We start from the raw sequence: 19688 nt of genomic DNA on the forward strand, positions 1-19688 counted from the left end.
GTGCCCTTCATTCTGCGCTATGTCCAATGAGGCATCATGGCAGCAAGAAGCCACTGCAGAAGGTTTCAAGGAAAAACGATGAGGTTGGGTATTTATTCTCTCATATAGCTTTCTGATAATGATTCTCTCATATATTTTTCACTTTCATGCACTGGAGAAGGAAATGGCAACCCACTCCAGTGTTCTTGCCTGGAGAATCCCAGGGATGGGGGAGCCTGGTAAGCTGCCGTCTATGGGGTCGCACAGAGTCGGGCACGACTGAAGCGACTTAGCAGGAGAAGTAGCAGCATAGCTTTCTGAAGCTGGTTAAGCCCCTTGAACAAAGGTCACAACCTCTTCATATGTCATTCTCTGCTCTCTCCCTCTCCAGGCTCTGACAATCCCTTTCTTACCCTCACCCTTTCACCCTACAAGGTGGCAATAGTCTTGCCCTTATTAGCCCTCAGGTGCTGCCCTATCTTTTGTGCTTTCCTCACACCCTGCCCAGGTGGCGCTCGTGGTAAAGAACCCGCCTGCCAATGCAGAGAAATAAGAGATGCAGTTGGATCCCTGGGTTGGGAAGACCCCCTGGAGGAGGGCATGGCAACCCACTCTGGTATTCTTGCCTGGAGAGTCCCATGGACAGAGGAGCCATGGGGTCACAAAGAGTCTGATAGGACTGAAGCAACTTAGCACAACACACACAAGCTGCCCACGCTTTTGTAAATGGTCCCCTTTTAAAAACTCATCTCAAAATACAAGGTTTTTTTCTTCTTTTCCCTGCCAGGACCATAACTGATACAATGTCTTGGGGTAACTATTGAACATGTTTTTAGGAAGCATTTGCAAGGTTACACATAGCAGCACTGCAATAACCAAAAAATATGGAAATAAGCCTAATAGTCAACATTGGTAGAAAGGCTAAATTCTACCATTGCATTTTCATGTATATTCAAACAATAGAATTCTACACATTAGTGAAAATGAAAGAACAGGTAATCAGAAGGTGGGTGGACATCACAAACGTAATGTGCAGCAACAGAAGCAAGTCATAGAAGGATGCCGTCAGCAAGATTCCAGGCATGTAGTTAAAAACAGTGTATAGCGCTTTAAGAATGTATTCATATAAGTCAAATTATAAAGAGAACTAGGTACATTATTGTCCCCGAGATAGAATAATGACTTTCTGTGGGGAGAAAAGGGGATGTGATTGAGCAATGCACGTGGAGCTGCTGAAACGCTGTCAGCGCTCTCTTGTCTTAGGTGGTGACTGTGGGTGTTTACTTCCAAAATATTATTTAAATTGTACATATATATTTTATACACTCTTGTTCATAAATGACCTATATCACAAGTTTTTTAAAAAATGTCAGAAACTTCTTTCTTTAGTGAGGTGAAATTTTCCTCCATCTCTGCAGGTATTTGCCTCGATCAAGAAAAGGTACATTTCTCTCTGCTAGGACTGTGCTGAACACAGCAAGAAAGAGCCATCCCTTGTCAACATTTTCACTTTTTCTCCTAACATTTCCCCCAATGCTACAGCCACAGCAGCATTTGGTCTACTCTCCAGTGTCAAATTGTCAAAGTTGGCCAAATATTTTATCATCTCCAAACAAATCACCATCTTTCCAGCCTATGATATGCGTCCCCGTTCCTCAAAGTCCCTCCCTTAAACACTAAGTCAGTTCTGTATATTGGGTTTTATTTCAGCACCCTACTTTTTAGCATCACTTCAGAATTTCATTTCAGCTGTGAGTTATAGAAACCCAATCTGTCTCTTAAAAAAATCAGTTCTAGTTTTCCCATGAAACATGAATTTCATTGGTTAGCATTAGCTCAGTAGTTCAAAGATGGGTTCACAGTCTAATTTTCTTGGCCTCACATGGCCAGCTTCTGGTCACAAAATGGGTGGGCTTTTCCATGTCCAGCCTTACACTTGAGTTCAGGTAGGAAGACAAGAAGTGAAAAGGATAGAAGGGCAATGATAAAGGACTCCCACTTTAAGGAGCTTTCCTGGAAGCCCTATGTAACAATTTCCACTCCATCTCATTGGCCAAACTGTCACATGGCTTCCTCATACTAAAGGGAACCTGGAAATGTAATTTTTAGCAAGACACATTGCTGCTGCTGCTGCTGCCAAGTCACTTCAGTCGTGTCCGACTCTGTGCAACCCCATAGACGGCAGCCCACCAGGCTCCCCCGTCCCTGGGATTCTCCAGGCAAGAACACTGAAGTTGGTTGCCATTTCCTTCTCCAATGCATGAAAGTGAAAAGTGAAAGTCAAGTCGCTCAGTCGTGTCCGACTGCAGCCCACCAGGCTCCTCAGTCCATGGGATTGTCCAGGCAAGAGTATTGGAGTGAGGTGCCATTGCTACATCCAAATAAAAGCAGGTTCTGTTAGTAAACTGTGTCTCACCTATAAAAAACTATATAAATCATACCATTTAGTGGTGAAATTTTAGAAGCTCTTCTTAAGAATAACACAAGGGTATCTGTTGTTTTGCTGCAGTCAATTCAATAAATAAGATGAATTAAAAACTGGAAACAAAAATAAAACTTTATGTCAGATGTGTTTGTATTTTTTAAAATCTACATTTAATAAAGGAGTTCAAGGTTATGGCTACAATATCAATGTACAAAATCAGGAGCATTCCTATACAACAAAATAGCAAATTAGGACATGTAGTAAATATAATCTCTTTCATGATAATAATCTATAAGGGACCTATAGGGTCTGGGGAGGTAGGGAGGTGGTGTCATCTATCAGAATTTGTTGAGTACTTTAAAACTGCCAAGTATTACTGAAGGACAAACAGTATGTCTGAGTAAATTAAAGAGTGATCCTAGTCAGGAAGAATAGCTATTTTATTTTATTTTTTTTTTTTTTTTAGTTTTTTTAGAATAGCTATTTTAAAGATAACTGCTGCTACTGCTGCTGCTAAGTCGCTTCAGTCGTGTCCGACTCTGTGCGACCCCATAGACGGCAGCCCACCAGCCTCCCCCGTCCCTGGGATTCTCCAGGCAAGAACACTGGAGTGGGTTGCCATTTCCTTCTCCAATGCATGAAAGTGAAAAGGGAAAGTGAAGTCGCTCAGTCGTGTCGACCCTCAGCGACCCCATGGACTGCAGCCTTCCAGGCTATTCTCCCCTAATTCTGTAAGTTCAGTAAAACTCAAAACTTCTCATGTTTTTTCTTGGAAGTTGTTAAGTAGGTCCTAAATTTTATATGGAAGAGCAAAGGCCCAAGAATAACAAGGTAGAAAGACAGGCCCTAGTACATATCAACATTTATTAAAAAGCTGTTGTAATTAATACCACATACTAATAGAGTAGTACTGCTACTACTAAATTGGAAAGATTGATGCTGAAGCTGAAGCGCCAATATTTTGGCCAATTGATGCGAAGAGCTGACTCATTGGAAAAGACCCTGATGTTGGGAAAGATTGAGGGCAGGAGGAGAAGGGGGTGGCAGAGGATGAGATGGTTAGATAGCATCACTGACTCCATGGACATGAGCTTGAGCAAACTCCAGGGGACAGTGAAGGACGGGGAAGCCTGATGTGCATGGAGTTGCAAAGAGTTGGACACAACTTGGTGACTTAACAACAGCAACAATAGAGTAGTATTGGCATGGATATATACATTTTAGACAACTCAGTACAAAAAGTATCTGCTATTTAATGAACCGTGCCTGAGGTGCTGCTGTCCATGTGGTTGCAAAGAGTCAGACACAACTTAGCGACTGAACAAACAAACTGTGCCTAAACTCTGACCTTCCAACTGATTGCTCGGCGTTTCCTGCTCTAAACCATTTTGTGCAATTATTGCACATTAGCCACAAATGACGTTTTCATAATGTCACCATTATGTTAGACACAAAAGATGTCAAAAGCTCTCAGCTCTGTCCAGGATCAGCGGGAGTTGAGAAGAAAGAATTTTCAGCATATGATAATTTCTGTGGTGCAAACGGGCTTCCCTGGTGGCTCGGCAATAAAGAAAACACCTGCAGTGCAGGAGACACTGGTTCGCTCCCTGGGTCAGGAAGATCCCCTGGGGAGGAGAACATGGCAACCCACTCCAGTATTCTCGCCTGGAGAATCTCATGGACAGAGGAGCCTGGCAGGCATAGAGTCGGACACGACTGAAGTGACTGAGCACGCATGCATGTGCAAATACCATGACAGATTTCAAGCTATTGACATGATGTCAATCAGTTCACAAAATTCCTAAAAATTTAACAATCGGCTTTTGGTTGCCAGTACAAATGAGCTCCTACAAATCACTGTCCCTGGCGCACACTAAACTCAGGTTTGATGTTCAAGGACACTGAAGTCACACAGCATAGCTTGTAGTTTCCTCAATAAGCCAAGCTGCTTCTCCCTTCTGGTTTAATGTCAGTTGCTCCCTCTGTCCAGAATGTGCTTCCTGAATGCCCCTTTGCCCTCTGCATACACAGTAAACATACATGACCATTCATCAAAAGACAATTAGCCCAAGGATCACCGTTCAGCCCAGGGACCACTTTCAGGAAATGGTCCCTGCGCTCTAGGAAAACTGATCAATCACTCCTTTGTGCCCCTGTTTCTGAAATGTTCTTTGCTGTGACTTTGCTGTGGTCTCTCTCTACTGGGTTGTAGGCTGCTAGAGATGCTGTCTTTCTCTGATCTCTGAACACTAAGCATGAAGTACAAAGCCTGGCACTTAGCAGACGTTAACTATTATTTGTTGACATATAAATGAATAAATAATATTTGTCCAAAGACTGATGTCTATTACTATCTTACCATATTTTCTTTGGAAAGACAGGGTGATGGCTGACATACATGGCTGCACTCAAGCTGGGTCATAGGGATGGACATTCCAGGAACAGAGAACTGCACTTCTTCCCCTTTATTGGGTAGTGGCTTGTTTTAGAAATGGTTTATTACTCTGTTCTTTCAAGGTAGCTTGGAAATATTTGGTAAAAGGCTCAAATTATGACCATTAACTTAGGGCTTTAAAAAAATGCTTTTTGAGGAAATTTCTCATTTTGAAAAGTGTATCTGGTGCTGATTTTTTTCCCCCATTTTGAAAAACAATTATATGTTAGAGCATCCCCGGTGCTGGTAGGATGTCCGTGAACTTCACAGAGAGGTGGCGTTTATACCCCTGGAGCAAAAACTGAGTTTTTTTGTTGGATCATTAAGGGATAATCACCTTTGCTTTGTAATACACAGTTGAATTACCAGTGTTCAAGAAAAACTCAAGTGATATTATAGGGAGTATTGAAAACATGATCACATTTATTAAATCATAATATTGGACTGTTCCCCTTACAAGTGTGAGGTAATTTATTTTCTAAAATTGTTGCTATCTACAGAAGCCTCAGGGAGACAGAAGATAATTCAGAGGCAAATAGTTTTCACCCTTTCCATCTAATCGCAGTCTCTTAAGTTTGTCATTATTGCAAACTCATATATACCTACGTGTACATATGCATAGATGTACATACACCACATGAATATGTGTGTATATACCTACTTTGTTTTGGGGGACTCCAAAATCACTGCAGATGGTGACTGCAGCCATGAAAACGCTTGCTCCTTGGAAGAAAAGTTATGACCAACCTAGACAGCATATTAAAAAACAGAGACATTACTTTGCTGACAAAGGTCCGTCTAGTCAAGGCTATGGTTTTTCCAATAGTCATGTACAGTTGTGACAGTTGGACTATAAAGAAAGCTGAGTGCTGAAGAATTGATGCTTCTGAACTGTGGTGTTAGAGAAGACTCTTGAGAGTCCCTTGGACTGCAAGGAGATCCAACCAGTCCATCCTAAAGGAAATCAGTCCTGAATATTCATTGGAAGGACTGATGCTGAAGCTGAAACTCCAATACTTTGGTCAACTGTTGCGAAGAACTGACTCATTGGAAAAGACTTTGATGCTGGGAGGGATTGGGGGCAGGAAGAAGGGGACGACAGAGGATGAGATGGTTGGATGGCATCACCGACTCCATGGACATGAGTTTGAGTAAACTCCGGGAGCTGGTGATGGACAGGGAGGCCTGGAGTGCTGCAGTCCATGGGGTCGCAGAGTCGGTGACCACTGAGTGACTGAACTGAACTGATACCTACTAAACACACACACATGACCTCTGCCAAACCTATATCTGTTATTAATTCTGTCAGCCCTTGTTACACCATTTCTTTTTATTCCTTTTGTCAAGTCTTCAACAGCTGCCTAATCTTTGGTCTTCCAATTTATGTCTCAGCTTTCACCAGTTTCTTTCCTTTCACTAAACCACAGACAATGCTTTCCTAACATCACTCTTATTTCTGTGTGAGTGTGTGTGTGTGTGTGTGTGTGTGAACAAGAGGTGGGTCAGTTCTGGGGTCAAATCTAGTTCTGTTTTATGAGGCTTTTTTTTCACTCTCAGAATATGCTAAACTTTGAAACTCCTAATTCAAGCACACTGTGTTTATGTATAGTAGGGATTCAGTGGCAATATCCTGGCTGTTCACTATTCTACATTTCTTCCTTATTATTCGAATTTTAGCTAGGCATACGATTGCCCAGCATAGTTTACTATATTTCATTAATTCTTTACTTTCTAAGCCACTACAGTCCATGGGGTCGCTAGGAGTTGGACACCACTGAGCCGCTAACACTTTCACTTTCAAGAAAGAAAGAATACCCAAGATGGGGAGGCCAGTAGGTTACCACTGCAGTTAAAATGGGATACCAAGGTTTTCCATTTTCAAAGAGGGAACTGAGTCGTACCTTATTCAAAAGAAAATTCTGGAAGCCCATTTAGAATTGATTCAATACTGAAGATCCAGTACTGTTGGTTTTATAAAGCTAACCTCGACAACTCCGAATTGTATTCTATTCAGTTCAGTTCAGTCGCTCAGTCGTGTCCGACTCCTTGTGACCCCATGGACTGCAGCATTCCAGGCTTCCCTGTCCTTCACCAGCTCCCGGAGCTTGCTCAAACTCATGTCCATTGACTCGGTGATGCCATCCAACCATCTCATCGTCTGTCCTCCTCCCGCCTTCAATCTTTCCCAGCATCAGGGTCTTTTCCAGTGGGTCAGTTCTTCACATCAGGTGGCCAAAGTATTGGAGTTTCAGCTTCAGCATCAGTCCTTCCAATGAACATTCTGGACTGATTTCCTTTAGGATGGACTGGTTGGATCTCCTTGCAGTCCAAGGGACTCTCAAGAGTCTTCTCCAAATTATACACAGAACCACCTAGTGTGGCCGGGACTTTCCTCTTAATTTCTCACCGCAGGTGCTTCCAGCACAGGGCGCGCCACACCTGAAGGCGGCCGCGCCGGGGCAGGACTGCAGCCCCGGGCGAGGCGCCCGCAGCGGAGAGCGGGCCCTGGTGTGCACGGTGCCCGCGCGTGGCGGGCCTCGGGGTCGGACGTGGAGCCCGGTCCGCTCGCCCCAGGGCGCAGGGCGGCGGCGAGGGGGCTGCGGGAGGACCTGAGGGGCGCGGCGGCCGGCCCTAGAGGGGCCTGTCCCGGGGCTGCAAGCAAGAGCGGCCGCAGGAGGTGGCGGCGGCGGCCGGAAACGAGTTCCGTGAGTCCGGATACAGGCCTGGAACTCCCTCGGCGGAGGCGCGGGGCGGGCCTGGGGAACTGGTTGAGCAGCTGCGTGTGCCCCAGGGACCAGAGCCCATCCTCACCCCTGCGGCCTAGGTGGACTGGGTTTCAGCTTTGGGATCCACACCCTCCCAAGGGTTGGCTCACGTGTCTCAGGACGTTTTATTTCAGGTTAACCCTGCACTGTAGGTGGAAGGAAAGTGTTCCTCTTTCAAATTAAGGAAGAGGATTTTCCAAGAAATGATTCAGCCCTTTTACAAATAAGGAAAGAGTTTTATGTGCTGTTATCTCCTACTGCCTGAGCCTTCACTAATTTATTGTGTGACCTCAAATAAGTCACCTCATTTTTCTGTACTTTAGTTTTTAAAGCATGGAGGGGTTCCTCTGTGCCTTGGGAATAAATTTCCAGCATAAACTGAGAGATGCTGTTTAAGAGTCTTTAAAGTTAAGCATGACGTCGAGTCTCTTAACAGGCACACCATCCATGTCAGCTCGCTGCGATGGCCTCATTTCCCAAAGACCAGCCTTGGGTGCAGAACATCAGTTTCTTAAGATAGTCTTCAGTTAGTTCATCCATCCATCCATCCAGCTAGCCAGCTGTTCTTTTCTAGAAATATTTTCAAGAAAGTACTATGTAAATGCACATTTTAGATGTAGAGAAGCAGAGAGAGCATGGCATAAAGATGCAGAAAGTAATATGTAAATGAACATTCTAGATGTAGAGATACAGACAGAGCATATTCTGGCCCAAGCTCAATTTCTTGTTGTAAGGGGTTGATAGATAATGAAATAAGTAAGCAAATAAATGAATGAGATATTTTAAGATAGTGGTAAACGCTATGGAGACTATGGAATAGAGTGATGTGATTGTGACAGGGGAACAGGAGATGTGGTGATCAGGGCAGACAGGATATTTGAGCCAAATCTCTGAATGATAGGAAGGAATCAACCATGGGACCTTCCTCAGCGATCAGTGCAAAGAAATAGAGGAAAACAATAGAATGGGAAAGTCTAGAGAGCTCTTCAAGGAAATTAGAGATACCAAGGGAACATTTCATGCAAAGATGGACACAATAAAGAACAGAAATGGTATGGACCTAACAGAAGCAGAAGATATTAAGAAGAGGTGGCAAGAATACACAGAAGAACTGTACAAAAAAGATCTTCATGACCCAGATAATCACTATGGTGTGATCACCAACCTAGAGCCAGACATCCTGGAATGTGAAGTCAAGTGAGCCTTAGGAAGCATCACTATGAACAAAGCTAGTGGAGGTGATGGAATTCCAGCTGAGCTATTTCGAATCCTAAAAGATGATGCTGTGAAAGTGCTGCACTCAATATGCCAGCAAATTTGGAAAACTCAGCAGTGGCCACAGGACTGGAAAAGGTCAGTTTTCATTCCAGTCCCAAAGAAAGGCAATGCCAAAGAATGCTCAAACTATTGCACAATTGCACTCATCTCACACACTAGGAAAGTAGTGGTCAAAATTCTCCAAGCCAGGCTTCAGCAGTACGTGAACTGTGAACTTCCAGATGTACAAGCTGGATTTAGAAAAAGCAGAGGAACCAGAGATCAAATTGCCAACATCCATTGGATCATCGAAAAAGCAAGAAAGTTCCAGAAAAACATCTATTTCTGCTTTATTGACTATGCCAAAGCCTTTGATTGTGTGGACCACAACAAACTCTGGAAAATTCTGAAAGAGATGGGAATACCAGACCACCTGAGCTGCCTCTTGAGAAATCTGTATGCAGGTCAGGAAGCAACAGTTAGAACTGGACGTGGAACAACAGACTGGTTCCAAATAGGGAAGGAGTCCGTCAAGGCTGTATATTGTCACCCTGCTTATTTAACTTATATGCAGAGTACATCATGTGAAATGCTGGGCTGGATGAAGCACAAGCTGGAATCAAGATTGCCAGGAGAAATATCAATAACCTGAGATATGCAGATGACATCACCCTATGGCAGGGTGAAAAAGAACTAAAGAGCCTCTTGATGAAAGTGAAAGAGGAGAGTGAAAAAGTTGGCTTAAAACTCAACATTCAGAAAACTAAGATCATGGCATCTGATCCCATCACTTCATGGCAAATAGATGTTGAAACAGTGAAAACAGAGGCTGACTTTATTTTTGGGTGGTCCAAAATCACTGCAGATGGTGATTGCAGCCATGAAATTAAAAGACACTCCTTGGAAGAAAAGTTATGACCAACCTAGACAGCATATTAAAAAGCAGAGATGTTACTTTGCCAACAAAGGTCTGTCTAGTCAAGGCTGTGGTTTTTCCAGTAGTCATGTATGGATGTGAGAGTTGGACTATAAAGAAAGCTAATCGCTGAAGAATTGATGCTTTTGAACTGTGGTGTTGGAGGAGACTCTTGAGAGTCCTTTGGACTGCAAGGAGATCCAACCAGTCCATCCTAAAGGAAAGGAGTCCTGAATATTCACTGGAGGACTGATGCTGAAGCTGAAGCTCCGATACTTTGGCCACCTGATGTGAAGAGCTGACTCATTTGAAAAACCCTGATGCTGGGAAAGATTGAAGGCGGGAGGAGAAGGGGACGACAGAGGATGAGATGGTTGGATGGCATCACCGACTCGATGGACATGAGTTTGAGTAAACTCTGGGAGTTGGTGAGGGACTGGAAGGCCTGGTGTGCTGCAGTCCATGGGGTTGACACGACTGAGCGACTGAACTGAACCATGGGAAGTTTGGGGGGATAAGCATTATAATGAAGAGGAATAGCAAATGCAAGGCAGGAGTGAAACTGATCTATTGTTGAAAAAGGAGGAAGCGGACTTCCCTGTTGGCCAGTGGTTGAGACTCCACCTGACAATGTGGGAGATTCTGAGTTCGATCCCTGGTGGAGGAGCTAAGATCCAACATGTTGGTGTTCTGCAACTAGTACTGAGATTTTGTGCCCTGCAAGGGAAGATCCTGCGTGCAGCAACTAAGACCAAGTGCAGTTAAATAAATATTTTAAGAAAAAGAAAGAGGAGTAAGAGCAGACTATTTGAATATTAGGTATTGCAGGGGAGAGCGGATGATATTGGTGTGGTACACAGAACCAGTTCAGGCAAGGCCTTGATGCCCTGAGAGAGGAACTTAAATTTGGTATTGTTGGTGTTTTAAAATTTTAGCCATTCTAACAGGTGCATATTGGTATCTCCTTGTGGTTTTAAGTTATGTTTCCCTAATAGATAATGATGCTGAACATCTTCTCATGTGCTTATTGCCATCTGTATATCCTCTTTGGTTCCTCTTTGTTCCATTGAAGTCTTTCCCTATTTTTAAATTGGATTTTGTTTTCTTACTGTTGGGTCATTTGTCAGATGTGTGATTTGCATATATGTTCCCCCAGTCTATAGGTTGTCTTTTTTATTCTCTTAACAGTATTTTTCACAGAGCAAAGTTTGAAATTTTTCTAAGGTCCACTTTTGTTTTCGTTTATGGTCATGCAGTTGGAGTCATGTGTAAGACAGAACTCTTTGCCTAATCCCAGTTTATGAAGCTTTTCTCCTGTGTTTTCTTCTAAAAGTTTTATGATTTACAAAAAAAAAAATTTATTTCTTTGGCTTCACCAGCTCTTAGTTGTAGCAAGCAAGATCTTCCATCTTTATTGTGGCATGTGGGATCTAGTTCCCTGACCAGGGAGGGCCCCCTGCCATGGGAACAGGAAGTCTTAACCACTGGACTGCCAGGGAAGTCCCTTTTCAGCTCCTTTATATTCCAAAATAACAACAAACATCAACAAAGAAGCAAACAAACAAAAAACAACTCAGTAAATCCTGGAGTCTTCTCTAAGCTATTTAATAAAACCTGCCATCTGAATATGTATTATGTATGTGACCTGTACATACAGGACCTAGAAGCTTCCCTTGTGGCTCAGGCGGTAAAGCGTCTGCCTACAATGCGGGAGACCCGGGTTCTGGGTCAGGAAGTTCCCCTGGAGAAGGAAATGGCAACCCACTCCAGTATTCTTGCCTGGAAAATCCCATGGACGGAGGAGCCCGGTAGGCTACAGTCCGTGGGGTCGCAAAGAGTCGGACACGACTGAGCCACTTCACTTCATGTGACCTGTGATGTTCGTACTGTACAGTAATATTAATGTTTCTAGTAAAAGTCAAATCTCCTTTCATGTAAATGAAAATAAAACATGTTTACCACTTTTAACCTTCATTCGTGACTATTTATATGATGTGCTGTGTTTCATGGTTTTGTTTCTGCAGATCTGGCATCCCACAGGGTTCTGCTGACAACAATTTTATCTCTGTAAGCTTGTATAGAGTATTTGAGCTCCTCCCTGCCTAATCTTGTACAAACATTTTATAAACAACGCCCCTTGAGAAGTCAGTGGCCACCCTCCAACCTCCTAGAGCTATATTCTGCATTGCTGACTTCAGGGTGGTCCTTGAGAATAATGTTTTGTTTGGGATAGGAAGATGTTTAAGGCTGTGAAAACACTTGCAGTGTGAGGAGAATGTGGAATCTTGATAATACAGCTTTATAAAATATTGAAGCAAAGTTCCCACACCCAAAATAGCAGACTGTGAAAGGCTCAAGGCTGTTGTTTCAGGTTTTTAGCCCCAAGGTTTGCCACATGAGGTTTGCTTTCTCTTCAACCCTCTTCGATTCCCACAGTCATGCTTGCTTGCTTGCTTTCAGAGCTGCCAAATGAGAGAAGCTTCCAGAATGCTGCTAAAAGCAATGATTTGTATCTTATGGAGAAGCTGTTTGAAAAGAAGGTTACTATTAGTGCTGTGAACAATGTGAGTAGAAATCACAGATGTGACAAGTGGTAGCAGTGTGGGTTTACACAGTGCAACTGAAATAAAAATAAAAGCGAGTCTGCTAAATGAGATGAGGGGGAGCTCTTTTGTTGGCAATTCCAGAATGTTTAAGCTGATAGTGGAATCAAGCTGTAGAAGAGGCTCTGGGTGTTTTCATTGTTCTAATCTGAGGGGACGTACCCAGGGTCTTTATGTGCAGCTGTGCTAAGTCTATGGGTGGGCAGTGTAGCCAGGTGTCGAGGTTATGGGCCTGGATCATAGCCTGTGGATCACTTTGGCCTCACACATTCTGGAAAGGCAGAACATCTTTTGCTATACAGTGCATCATTGTTTTCTCATCAGTGATGTGCTTTGTGGTTGGAGCCTTCCAAATATAAAATCCAAAGGAAAGTACGGGTTTGCTTTTTACTGCTTGTGGAATGTAGTACATCTGCCTGTTGGGCAGTGAGGCCTCTCCAGAGACCCAGCTCTCACTTGTTCTTCCGTGCCTGGTTTAGGGGAGAAGTCTCACTGCCAGAAAAATGGATTGCTTACTGCTTGGTTTTGTGGATTTCCTGACAGCCCCACAAGGCAGGGTTCATCAGAGTGAACAGACTGGAGGCTGTCTCTGTTGTTTAGGACGATTTGTGGAGAGTGGTTCAAGGTGGGGATGGCAGAGGTGGGTTGGATGCTAAATGAAGCGTAAACTTTAAGAGACCTGCTTGTACAGACTCCTTCCAAGGAACGTGGAGGGCTCTGGCAGTGTGTTCCATTGCTATATGATTTTGTAAAATCTGAAAAAGGAAGAAATTTAAACTGCCATCAGTTAAGCTTTCTGACTCTGGCCTTAAAGAGGGCTCCTGAAAAGTGTAAACTTCACGTTCCGCAAAACCTGGATCTGTTCCAGGCAGTAAGTCATAGAAGCTGAGGTGTGCAGTGGAAGGATGCTTAGCAGTTGTGCATGGGTGTATGTGAGGGCATTTGTCTGTCTGTGTATATTGTGTGCATGTCTGATATGTTATCTGTGAATATCCTGTTCATTATACATAGACATCCTAGAAAGAGTAGAAAAATGGCAAATTTTTGCAGCAGAACAATTTTAGGAACAAAAAAGAGGAAAGGAAACAAAAAAGGAAGGGAGCAAAAGAAATAAGGGTCTTTGAAAGTAATATCTAGATTAACTGTTGAATAAGTAAAGCAATAATAATTTATCTAAACAGCAGGAAATAGATCTTCCAATATACCTTTCAATAACCCTTTGAAAATTTTTCCATATAACTTTCTAATATTTTAAACCATACTTTTATATAAAAGTACTTAATACACTAAAACTAACAGCCAGTGTAGCAAGTTATCATAAACTCCTGGTGAATTATATTATAGTTTCTAGTGACATCTTTTTTAGTCCTGTTTACAGCAGATTGTTGACATGGTTGCTTGTAGAGTTCTTTAAAATCAGTGATGGCAAAGATGAAAAAAAAAAAATGGAAGTGGTTTTACTGACTTACCTTGGATGCTATTTTGGTTGTATCCTTATTCACAAATAAAGTTAAAGGGGAGTTTCTAAGCCCAAATTGGACACACTAGAATGTAGCTCTAGACTGCAAACTATAGCAAGTGTACCTCATGTTTTATCAAACCTAGTTTATCACCGATTTCGCTACTAAGGAAATCAGATGTTTAAACAGTTCTCAATGGCCATATTTTTGCAATAATTTATTAATGAGAAGCAAAGGATAGTAAATTCTTTGGAAGCAAAATCAATGTCCAGAATGTGGGGAACATGACATGTGTTTTACTTACAAGCCCAACATCCTTTGTCTGAAGCACATCAGACTGTCTCCAGATGTCCTGGGGGCACCAGGTTGGCTTTTCTTTGCAGCAAAAGATAGTCATGCTTTTTTTTCTGCATGTGTCTTTCCTTCTTTCCTTCCTTCTCTCCCTCCCTTCTTTCTTTTTGTTTCTTTCTTTCTCTTTCTTGATTTGTTTGATTCAATACAATTTACAGTCCAAAAAACTACAGGGGAATGAGCCACATATGGACTGAACTTCTGGGAAAATTTTTTGTTATGCATTATCAATACATCCTACCATTATTAATGATTGCATACAGGAAAAATACAGCTTTTACACTCTAGTTGAAATCTATTATATTGTTACAATCAGTCATAGGTTATGCAGTGGATTTCAGCTTGATGTATGCACTCCAGTTGGTTGCTAAATTCTCTGATGTTATCTAATAGTAGAGAAATGTAAGATTATGCTGGATACAGTTCTCATTGCTTTTAAAGACAAAGAGTAGATAATCAAAACACAAACACCTGGTTTAAAAAAAATTGTGGCCATTTCAAGAACCAGGAATCTTAAAAAGGCAAAATACTAATCAGATGACTGAAGACACAAATTATGTTTCCTCAGATGAACCTCACAGTCTTGCATTTTGCAGTGGGGACAAATCGTTTATCTGCTGTGGATTTCTTGCTTAATCACAAGGTCAGGGTAGATATTGCTGATAAAGTAAGCCCATCATTTGGTAGAATGGATTCAGTTCAGTTCAGATCAGCTGCTCAGTCATGTCCGACTCTTTGCAACCCCATGGACTGTAGCACGCCAGGCCTCCAAGAGTTTACTCAAAGTCATGTCCATTGAGTTGGTGATGCCATCCAACCATCTCATCCTATTTCGCCCCCTTCTCCTCCTGCCGTCAATCTTTCCAAGCATCAGGGTCTTTTCAAATGAGTCAGCTCTTTGCATCGGGTGGCCAAAGTATTGGAGTTTCAGCTTCAGCATCAGTCCTTCCAATGAATATGCACGACTGATTTCCTTTAGGATGGACTGGTTGGATCTCCTTGCAGTCCAAGGGACTCTCAAGAGTCTTCTCCAACACCACAGTTCAAAAGCATCAATTCTTCAGCACTCAGATTAGAGCATAACTATTGTAAGGGGGAAATCTGGTCACTTGGGTTATCTTTTCTCCACATACACACAAACTGTTTCCATTGACAGTATTCATTTTGGAAAGATATCTTTAAAGAATATGCATGTCATGTGCTCTTTGTATTTGGTGACAAAACTGTTTCTTCATTACCAATAGGACTTAGGCTTTTGCTTATTTCCCATGTTGACCTTATGTCCAGTAGCATGCATTTGTAAGGATAAAATAGTTGCCCAGAGGATCAGTTGCATAACCCAGAGGTGAGGACTCTGGTTCAATGTGGGCAGCACCTCCAAGTCTGGGGAAGAGGCCGACGAGGTAAATGGAAGTTCTTACTCCAGATGTAGACAAAGGCTCCCAGGTGGAGGGCAGGTGGTGCTCAGAGGATAATACAAACATCTACTCTCAAAGCTGCTTTCAGTTCAGTTCAGTCGCTCAGTTGTGTCTGATTCTTTGTGACCCTGTGGACGGCAGCATGCCAGGCCTCCCTGTCCATCACCAACCCTGAAGCTTGCTCAAACTCATGTCCATCAAATTGCTGATGCCATCCAACCATCTCATCCTCTGTCATCCCCTTTTCCTCCTGCCTTCAATCTTTCCCAACATGAGGATCTTTCCAGTGAGTCAGTTCCTCACATCAGGTGGCCAAAATATTGGAGCTCCAGCCTCAACATCATTCCTTACAGTGAATATTCAGGACTGATTTCTTTTAGGATTGACTGGTTGGATCTCCTTTCAATCCAAGGAACTCTCAAGAGTCTTCTCCAACACTACAGTTCAAAAGCATCAATTCTTTGGCGTTCAGCTTTCTTTATCATCCAAATCTCACATCAGTACATGACTACTGAAAAAACCATAGCCTTGACTAGACAAACCTTTGTTGGCAAAGTAATGTCTCTGCTTTTTAATATGCTGTCTAGGTTGCTCATAACTTTTCTTCCAAGCAGCAAGCATCTTTTAATTTCATGGCTGCAATCACCATCTGCAGTGATTTTGGAGCCCCCCAAAATAAAGTCAGCCACTGTTTCCACTATGTCCCCATCTATTTGTCACGAGGTGATGGGACCGGATGCCATGGTCTTACTTTTCAAAATGTTGAGCTTTAGGCTAACTTTTTCACTCTCCTCTTTCACTTTCATAAAGAGGCTCTTTAGTTCTTCCTTGCTTTCTGACATAAGGGTGGTGTCATCTGCATGTCTGAGGTTATTGATATTTGTCCCAGCAATCTTGATTCCAGCTTGTGCTTAAACTACCACACAATTGCACTCATCTCACACTCTAGTAAAGTAATGCTCAAAATTCTTCAAGTCAGGCTTCAACAGTAGGTGAACCATGAACTTCTAGACGTTCAAGCTGGATTTAGAAAAGGCAGAGGAACCAGAGATCAAATTGCCAACATCCATTGGATCATCAAAAAAGCAAGAAAGTTCCAGAAAAACATCTATTTCTGCTTTATTGACTATGCCAAAGCCTTTGACTGTGTGGATCACCACAAACTGTGGAAAATTCTGAAAGAGATGGGAATAGCAGACCACCTGACCTGCCTCTTGAGAAATCTGTATGCAGGTCAGGAAGCAACAGTTATAACTGGACATGGAACAACAGACTGGTTCCAAATAGGAAAAGGAGTCCGTCAAGGCTGTGCATTGTCACCCTGCTTATTTCCCAGCATATGTCTCAGTAATCTGGGGCGTGTTCTTTTTTTTTTTTTTTTGCTTTTCCATACCTGAACTTTACTGAAAATAAGAGAAGACATAATGCAGTTTCAGTGGTAGCCCAAATTACTGCTAAAGGCTTATACACTTCAAAATGGAAGGCCCCCACAGAACCTCATTCCTTGTTTACTGATTTGTATGCTATACATTTATCAAACTGTCTTCCAGGTTTACAAATACAATTGATCACAAGAGGTAAATAAGATGTTCTGAGAAGGCTTACTTTTTGGAAGGCACATTTACAGAAGTTATAGATGACTTTTTTAATGTAGTACCATGTTTATTGGATTAAATACTTAACCATTTAATGTACAATTGTACTACTGTTTTTATTAGGGTCTTAGTTTGGACTGATGTAAGAAATACACCATAGGCTGGGTGGTTTCTACAACAAACATTTATTTCTCACAGACCTGGAAACTGCAGAGTCCAAGATCAAGACGGTAGCACTTCCAGTGTCTCATGAGAGCCACTTCTGGTTTTCTTCACTCTCAGTGGAGAGCAGAGTGAGGAGTCAAGCTCTGTGTCTGTTTATAAGGGCACTAATCCCATTCATCAGGGCTCCACTCTCCTGACTTAGTTAGCTCCCAAAGGCGTGATTTTCAAATCCGTCACACTGGAGACTAGACTTAACATATGAGTTATTGAGGGACACAAACATTCAGTCCAGAGCAGGGTCCTATATTTTTAAAAAATGAAAATGTATCAATGACAGAGTTTTGGAGTGTTGGGTACCTGTCTCATTTCCCCTATAAACCCTGTGGGTTTTCTTGTTTTTATTGTTGTTTGCCTTCATTTTAAAAGAGATTTATTTAAGAATTTTTTTCAGCTTTGTTGAGGTATAGGTGAAAAATGAAATTGTGATACATTTAAAATGTACATAGTGACAATTCAGTGTGTGTATACATTGTGAAAAGATTCCTCCCATCTAGATAATTAACACACTCATCATCTCCTTTCTTTTTTTGGTGAGAACATGTAAATTCTATGCACTTAGCAAATTTCACTTGTATAAAAGTCTTCTCAACTAGAGTCACCATGTTATACATTAGATCCTTAGACCTTATTCATAGATTTTTTGACAGAGATAAAAGGAAATAGAAAAGCAGACACATGAACTTACAGATAAGGATCCTGAGGCTTAGGGTTAGCTAAGCTGAGCAAGACTGCAACCTTTGGAAGTGGTAGAGACAGAGTTTGAGGTCAGTTTGTTTGAGTCTACAGATCATGCTCGTAATGTCTGCTCTGTAGACTTCTTTAACTTGGGGCCTAGGGCTCAGGTCTCGATTTTCCCCAAGTCACAGCCCTTCATTCCCACCTCCCTGAGATAACCAGTGTTAACTGCCAGCTGGTTCCTTTCACACTTGTCTGCCTGCTCCTCTGGTGCACAAGTCTGAGTCCCCCAGCATCGCTGCGGGTCAGTAGGTCTTGAGCAGAATCTCAGCCTCTCTTATGCACGTGTATGTGTATACACACACTTACATGATTTTATACAGAGAGTGTATTTTAAATAATTTGTATATAAGTAGAATTCTTTTTATAACTTCAGTCTTCTCTGGTTTTCCTTTTTTTGCGTAGCTTCCTCTTCTCCAGTAACTGCATTTAGTAAGTAGGATCTGTGTGTTTATTTCTGTGCTTTTCCTCTTGCTCATGAAATCATATCCACATTGCTAGCTTTCCACCTACTTACCCACTTACAATAGATATAGATACATACATAAGCACATATGAGTTTTTTCGGTCATTGCTTGTTTTATAAAAAATGGGATTGTATTGTATTTTCTCTGCATCTTATTTTCCACATTTCATAGCTACCTAATGGAAATTTCTCCAACTGTTATAGCCCTAATTAATTATTTTTAATGCCTACATGATGTGGTGTGACTGTTCCTGATTTGTTCAGTGCTCCCATATTGATGGACATTTATTTATCTTGCTGTCGGTTTTAAGGGTTGCAATTAATAACCTTGTGTATATAACATTAAGTCCAGAAATTTATTTTCACGGGATAGAATCCCAGGAGTGGGATTGCTGGTTGTATTTAAAATTTTAATAGATATTGCCAGATTGTTTAAACTGAAATGGTTTCATTTCCACTAATATCTTAATAGAGTACTTTTTTTGGTCCTTGTTGATTTGTAAGGATACTTCATATATTATAGAAGGTAACCATGTATCCATATTAAGTTACATTTAAAAAATCTATCTTTTGTTTACTGACTTTATCAACTTGTTCCTTCTATAACTTTTGAATCAAAACACTATACATTATAATCTAAACTTTCTTCTAGTATGTATATGTTTGTGTGATTTTTGCGTATGTATGATATGATACAGGATTTAATTTTTTTTTTTTTCCAGTTGATGAATCGCTTGTACCTGTATTACTTTTAAATGTATTCATTTTCCCCACAGAATTGAAATATCACTTTTGCTGAATACTGAGCTCTCTCATTTCTTGATCTTCAGCAGTTAGGTATTAACCTGGCTTTTGTTGGTTGAGATAGTGTGGTGGCTCGCTCAGGTGATGGGTTCCTTTCTTCCCTTTTCTTGAGGAAGCATGGCTTGACAGTACTTCACCGTGCAGCCTGGTCTGGAAGTCTCGAGAGCATACTCATGTTGATTAGAGCTGGAGCGGAGCAGAGAGCCAAGAGGCAGGTAGGTATGTGGATCACACCCGGACATGAGCCCTCTCTCA

General features: G+C 41.9%; 1 protein-coding gene across 1 annotated transcript in view; it reads left to right on the forward strand.

Moving 5' to 3' along the window:
• The first annotated feature begins 1196 nt into the window (after nt 1–1196).
• Nucleotides 1197–19688, forward strand: part of ANKDD1B (ankyrin repeat and death domain containing 1B) — a 78999-nt gene continuing 60507 nt past the window's right edge. The window contains 6 exon segments of the mRNA XM_061429877.1: nt 1197–1251; nt 7251–7463; nt 7466–7543; nt 12237–12340; nt 14759–14857; nt 19550–19648. Coding sequence (XP_061285861.1) covers nt 1197–1251; nt 7251–7463; nt 7466–7543; nt 12237–12340; nt 14759–14857; nt 19550–19648 — 648 coding nt within the window.

Source organism: Bos javanicus, chromosome 10 (assembly GCF_032452875.1).
Source record: "Bos javanicus breed banteng chromosome 10, ARS-OSU_banteng_1.0, whole genome shotgun sequence".
NCBI classification, from domain to species: Eukaryota; Metazoa; Chordata; class Mammalia; order Artiodactyla; family Bovidae; genus Bos; species Bos javanicus.